This window comes from Triticum dicoccoides, chromosome 7B, assembly GCF_002162155.2.
Source record: "Triticum dicoccoides isolate Atlit2015 ecotype Zavitan chromosome 7B, WEW_v2.0, whole genome shotgun sequence".
Taxonomy (NCBI): Eukaryota; Viridiplantae; Streptophyta; class Magnoliopsida; order Poales; family Poaceae; genus Triticum; species Triticum dicoccoides.
The window spans coordinates 195,278,765-195,285,852 of NC_041393.1; the positions used below are offsets into that span (position 1 = coordinate 195,278,765).

General features: G+C 44.0%; 1 protein-coding gene across 1 annotated transcript; it reads right to left on the reverse strand.

Moving 5' to 3' along the window:
* Window positions 1–4,347, reverse strand: LOC119337029 (probable protein phosphatase 2C 66). The gene is made up of 5 exons (XM_037609130.1): window positions 3,958–4,347; window positions 1,809–2,189; window positions 1,569–1,686; window positions 1,145–1,368; window positions 1–1,006 (listed from the first exon to the last, which is right to left on the reverse strand). The coding sequence occupies exons 1-5, from the start codon at window positions 4,246–4,248 to the stop codon at window positions 446–448; spliced, it is 1,575 nt and encodes a 524-aa protein (XP_037465027.1). The 5' UTR covers window positions 4,249–4,347; the 3' UTR covers window positions 1–445.
* Window positions 4,348–7,088: the final 2,741 nt, after the last annotated feature.

Genomic DNA, 7,088 nt, shown 5'->3' on the forward strand with positions numbered 1-7,088 from the left:
AAGGGCAAGAAAGTGATAATCTTGAGAAGAGCCGGTACAAATTAAAGAAGCTTACACTCTTGAGGCGAAAATTCATATGGCCTACTACACATAGAGAATTGAGTTATTGTTCTAGGACAGCTACAACCGAACATCCCGACATTAAAGAGGAGGTCTTACATGATTTACAGAAAAGCTTCTCACAGAACAAAAACTTTCATATGCACATACAAGTAAAGAAGCCCAAGCATGGAACGCCTCCTGACAAATACCACAAGGAAGAAGAGAAAACAATCTTCTTGAATGTACACACCTGCCAGCCAGCCTGAAACAATCTAGGGCAGGGACCTAAAATCGGCTGAAGAATTTGCACGCGCTCGGCTGAAAAATGCCGGCTGTGATGCGCCACTGCGAGCACCCTACCTGACTTTCATCAGAGCAGATGGTTTTTTTTCATAATGTTCGCTCAGCGTCGCTTCTTCCAGCTGGTAGATTTCTTGTCACCTGAGAGTTTTCTTGGAAGGTTCAAGAGGGAATTTACCCGTGTCACGCCTTCGAGCGCAGACCATTCCTCCTCCTCGTTTGTCGATATGCAGTCAGCCAGGCTGCGGGCAGACCCGCACCTTTCAGGTTCCTTTGATACAGGAGGTTCGTCCACCGGCATAATCTCATCAACATTTCTTAGCGTGGATGAGTGTTCCAATGTGGGCTCAGGGTGCTCTTCCCTGGAGATGTGTTCATTCACATCCGCAATGTCTTCATTGATTTTATCACCGGCGTCTGAGATCAAAGCATCCTTGGCAGGTTCTGCCTTTTCATTCTTGGCTTCACTCTCTTCAACCAAGTTAGGTGACTTTTCATGGTCCAAGAACAGGCAGACAGCAGCGCAGTCATCACTCTTGGATGTTGGGAACTTCAATCTCCAAGATCTGACAGCACAATCAACAAGAGCCCTGGAAGCAGTTGCTCGAGATGGAGCTGCAGCTACAATATCAATAGCCTCCTTATTTGAAAGAACGTCCCAAACCTGCAGCAATTGAGTTTTTTTCTGAATATAATAACATATAACAGGACTGAAGCTGGTGAAGGATGTAAAAGCTTATGCCTGAACATATGAAATTTCTAATTTGAAGGACCATTTTTAGTAAAATGCTAAGAAGCATACCCCATCTGTGGCTAGTATTATAAACTCATCCTTTTCAGTAAGACGGCGATATGATATCTGTGGAACAGATATTAAGCCATAATCTTTAAGGCAGAAGTCTCCAAAAGCTCTTGCCATTGCCAATCCAGGAGAATCGTTATTCGGCAACCATACCCTTGAAACTTCTGGCTCGTCTTGAAGAGCAAAAACCCTTCCTCTGCATTGCTGGATCCTCTCAGCTTCCTCTGTAGAAAAAGAAATGAAGAATAATTATTAAAAAAAACAAAAAACAAAGTGATCAATCTGGATAATTAGCAATAGCCACTATATTAAATGATAGTTCGATCAAGGCATTTACAGGGAAAATGGGAAGAGTATGGTAACCACACGAAAATATGAAATCGAAAAAACCAATTAAAATACTAAGGGAGAGAAATGAACATACTGGGAAGGTTAGGCTTCAAATCAACAGTGAGTTGTACAGCAGTTAGATTGTTAGCGGCATCCCGTGTCGCCATTACTGCTCTCGAGTCCCCAAGATTTCCAACTACAAGATCCCATCCCTGGAGAATGAGGCAAGTCCAGTTCATCCACCAATGAAAATTATACTCCAGCACTTGTTTTTAAAAGCTTCAACCAGCAATTTATCTACGAACACTAAGGCATGTTTAGAAGTATCAATCACCTGTTTGACCAATGTGACTGCCGTACTACCACTGCAAAAGCAATCGATCGTAGGATGCATCTTGAGCTCCTTGTCCATCAATTTGAAAGCCTTCAAATAAGACTGTTTAAGTGGAAGGAATGTCTCAGGAAGCATATCACTCCCTTCAACATCAGCAGACTCACCCCATTCATCATCAACAGCAGATGCTGTTTCTTCGGAGTTCAAACTTCCGGAAATGCTTCCATTTAGATGAGGACTAGTGCCCACATTAGCACTAGTTTTCCATTGTGCGAGTAACTTAACGGGAAGAGAATCTCTAACTTTTTTGGCGACAAAATGGCCATATGGACCATGACCATCAAACACGCCACAGAAGACACTATCACTTGAATTGAAACTCTGCAGTGAAAGCAAGGGGGTGTTACGTAGCTGTCAAGTAAATACAATTTACTGCAATATAAGTGTCTGTTTTTCCCTCAGTATCAAGTGATCTGATCAGCTAGTAGGGACTATTGTTCATTTCTAACAAGTAACTGCAGCCATACCCTTGCTATTCCACAAAAGGTATCAAAGAGATGGGCGAAGCTACAATAAACTGTATTATTGGACTATTACACGTCCATTATGCTCATATTTTCACCACGAAATATTAAGAATATGGTAGAGTGAGTAACTTCACTGGCGTAAAGCAATTTGAGGAGACAAAATGTAGGAAATTTACCTACGGGATGGAATCAGATAATCATACTTCAAATAGTACCTAAGAAACCAGGGTAAAACTCGGTAGCTAGTCAAGGTTAACTCATGGGGCAAATTACCATGTGACTAAATAAATTCAGCAGGCTTGTTTTGTAACCACTGGAATGACAATCAATTTCTGAGAATAGTACTACATTAAGAAAGTTCTATTACTCACAATGAAATGTGGAAACACGATAAAAATTTGGCTGCCAGTATAATCTCAAAGAAAGGATGGATATGAGAAAAGACTGTCAAGGAGAAGGAATAAAAAGCCGGTGGATAGAACTAAAGGCTGATTCAATTCAATTCCAATTGAAACACTACAAATTTGTCAAGGAAGTACCTCCCACTCCAATAAAGTAGGTAGTACCTTTTTGCTTTGAATATTAGCAATCAAAAGCACTATTCTGAGAATCTACAGGCATAAACTCTCTTTGCTGTCATCTTAAGTACATGACTCTTCATGCATCTTAGAAATGATTCTTAGATACCTACATGCATTTTAGCTAGTCCTAGTTCTCAAGAAATGAAAAATAATATTCCATATTGCACCTCTCTTCAGTTAAACTCCAGATGTTTTTGAGGAACATTTTCTTTCTGAGGAATTAATAAAAAAAATTGAGGAATGTTGAACTCCAGTTGTTATCACAGCCTACTGCTTAAGGAACCAACATAGCAGTTAAGCTGGACTGATTAATTGAAGGGGATGGACCCAAGATAGAGCAAGCCAGCTATCAATCGCCACAGCCAATCACTTGACCCCTCAATCACATCCATGTGAAGAAAGGAACAAGAACATAACGTTCTTTACATCGAAGAAGAGAACAAAACAAAGAAAGGTACAAACATCTGCGAAGGATCTTACTTGCACCATGCACAAAGTCTCGAATCAAGCCAAGGGCAAGAACAGTGGTTCAATACCACAACCAACTCATGTCCCATATACTACCAGAGAACACTTTACAGAAATTATCAGAAAACCGTTAGGAGCACACACGAAAACTTAGCAGACTGCTCGTTTTCACAATAATCGATCCAGAAGAGCAAAAATGGTTCATCCTCTGGAACCAAATTAAACAATGACCCAACTCCAACCCCACTAGAAATCCAAACTAATCACTATTGTGAAGTAAAATCCCTCTCATTTCGAATCAAACACTCCGCTGGGCAAAGACGCATCTCCGCTTGATTCAAACAACATTGGAATCCAAATCCACCAGTAATCCAGGCACAAACCAAGTGATTAGCACGAAGCGCTTAAGGAAGACTTCCGAGAGTAAACGCGAGCAGTTGACTTAGAAAGGCATCGGTTTGAACCAAGAATCGGCCGTGGACCGAGCGCCGCCGCCGATCGGGACTCCAAATCCGCCGGAACAAACCACCAAGCAAGGAAAAATATAGCGGTTGCTAGCCGCTGGCAGCTTACCTCCCAGACGACCATGGCGTCCTGGTTGGTGCCCTTCCGCCCCTGCTGCGTGTGGAGGCACGCCGCGGCGCTCGCGCCGTTCGCGCACGTCCTTCCGGCGACCCGCGCGAGCTCCTCCTCGGTCATCTCGCCCTCGCCGGGGAGCTTCTTGCCGCCTCCACCCCCGCCGCCGCCGCCGGAGAAGAAGGCGCCGCCGGCAGCCGCGCCCTCCCGCTCGCCATGGGGCCTCTTGCGCCACCGCAGCGGCCATGCCGGCTCGTCGCCGGGCTGGGTGGAGAGGCAGGAGCCCATGGCGGCCAATGGGAGCGGGGCAACACGGCGGAGCACAGAGTTGGGGGCGGCAGTAACTGCTGCGCGGCGCTGTGCTAATGCTATGGTGGTTGTAGGGTTTTGATGTTTGATGTTTCCTCGTCTTGTAGACTTGAGCTTTCCTTTTTGCATCATTTGGTTTGTATGGCCTTCTTACTGCTTGGAGATTTGGGCTAAAAAAATGTTAACAATGTTATTTTTTTATAAGTGGGGTTAGGTTGGGAGTAGTACAAGGATTATGTTTAGCATGTAGGAGCCATGGTGTTGCAACTTTTAGGTGAAGGAATCCTAGGAAAATTTTACTCTAAGATAAAATCATCTCCAAGTTATGTTAAAATACTTTGTCTAGGCATCTATAGTGATGTGTCTTTGTGAGAATGAATATAGATTAAAATGGACATATATGTCAATGAAAGATTGTTGTGGTAATTTTGTGCATTCTTGTGGGCTTTTTTAAAAAATATCAAAGGAAATTTTATCAGCTTAAATGCAGGATTAAAGGATACAAACACAATGAGGACACATAACGTCTGTATAGGTAAGATGCACATAGCCAACACCTACACTCACAAAAATCACACCGGCAACTAGCAAAGTCTAACAATACCGAAGCTACGCCTTGGTGGAGTAAAACAAAAACTCTGAAACGATCAATACAATGGTAAAAAGACGACAACAATAACCATATCCGCACCAATCATCTCTTAACATCATTCGATACAAGAAGAAATAATTCTCCAACAGCGACGCCTTTAGTAAGGGAACAACAATCAAGCGTCATCGCTGTCAGATACAACCACCGAAGGCTAGATCTTGGGTTTTCACCTTGGAGCTCGAAACCGATACTTGAGAAGCACCATCAAATCAAAGTCATCTTGTGATGTTGTCACCATTTTCCATGATCTCAACAGTTACATGCGCACCACGGTCTTGACGTGAGGTGCTATGCAAGTGAAGACCATGCTCGCATGAGCAGGTAGTCGTGTCGCGACTAGAACCAGTCGCCACCAACAGCTCCGAACAACAAAGGACACCGACTCGAGTTATACCATGGAATGTAGTTATATTTTTCTATCGAAGCAAATATATTAATATCATCCCGATACCAATATACCTTAGAAAACATACATTGTTTTCGCACTCAAGGAAATACATTTGTTCATAATTTCCTCATTTTCTAAGTTTGAATTGGATGTATGGTGGTAAGTGAAAACGAGGAAATTATGAAGAGCAAATCCAAGTACCAGCACTAGTGTTGACATCGCGGTAAGGTAGAGCGAATCCAAGTACTGCTGCTGGTATTGGCACACCCCACCATGGATCCAAGCGAGGGCACACCAAGAAGCATGTGGGTCTGTCTTCTCCGCACATTGATGGGCACAACGGTACAAAAAGCGTATATATTGTCTATTTGCAAGTGCCAAAAGAATCTTAAAATCCGATGTGCTATACATATAAACATAAACTGTTTTAATGGGCAGATCCATTCGACAGCGCTTGCTTCCAACACCCCACATGATATACGTGTCCTTTCTGCAGACCAGCGATGTGTATTAGTATGTTCTTGGTGGATCAGAAGGAAGACCGTTTGTCAAATTTGATTTTTGATGGTTTACATTGAGCCGCTGACCACCGGAGATGGCAAAGCATCGGTGAAATCCGGTCGTCGTTTCAGACTTCTTTTTCAGCCGGCCAGTCGCTCCTTCCAAACGAAAAGCGAAGTGTTTTTCATGTCTTTTCTTGGGTTTCTGGATCGTGATGATCTTCCTCCGACTATGTGCGTTGGGACTCCTCTTTTGGCATGGGCCTTTTTGTCTGCACTGGAAAGAGGAGAGATTAGGCTGCTCTTTGTCCTGATTAGCGCAGGCAAAGGGAACTGGATCAGCCTGAGTGTCCCTGTCGCTGAGCTATGCTTACTTGCACAGTGATGCAAGATGGCAACCACAGTTGGGTTGATGGTGACACAGCTGTGTATATCCATGGGTATTCCGACTCCTTTCTCTATTTTATTATGTGAAGGGAATTATTTGTATTTTTTTATTGTATTTGCTCTCCTGATTGAGAGGTTGAACCGATGCCAAGTCAATGGGGGGCAGCAGCAAAGTATACTGCTACTAATCTTGGTCAGAAGAGCGATGTGTGGAAGGAAGCTGTGGGCGCGTCCAGGTCCAACGTTCAGATAAGCTCCCATTTCAGACTTGGGCGGTCAAGCAGAGGGATTAAGTAGTAATTTGTGGGTTGAGTTGTCAATGCACCACTAGTGATGATTTTTAATATAGCATCCACTATAGAATTGTACAGTATGATAGTGGTAGCAATCAACCGTACAGAAATCAGATATTTTACTGTTGGCCAAGAAAGATAGAAGAGGATACTCTCATCCTCACGGAGCTTAACTACTAACTAAATAGCTGATGTGTGGTTCGGAGAAGCGAGCAGAGGAAAAGGTAGTTGGAGCTTGGAGGCAAACACGTATGCAGATTGCAGAGGCAGAAGCTCGCCTGGAAATGGAGAGCCCAACCCTGGGTGATCTGCTAACACATATACACTTCCGCGCTTCGGTAGACCCATTGTAAACACAAGGACGGCCGAGATTGCCCAATACCCCTTCATAACAGAGGGCAGGATGGGCATATTTTGAAAAAGCTTCCCCCGCCGGTCCGACCGCCCGCAAAAAAAAAAACAGGCGGAGCAATACGTATATGAATACAGCCTGCCCGCCCGGGAGGGAAAAGAATTAAACCGACCGGCCGCACGCGTCTGGTGACGTGGCAGGCATGCAGACGTGCCCGCCCGCGATCACGGCGGCAGTCCCCGCAGTC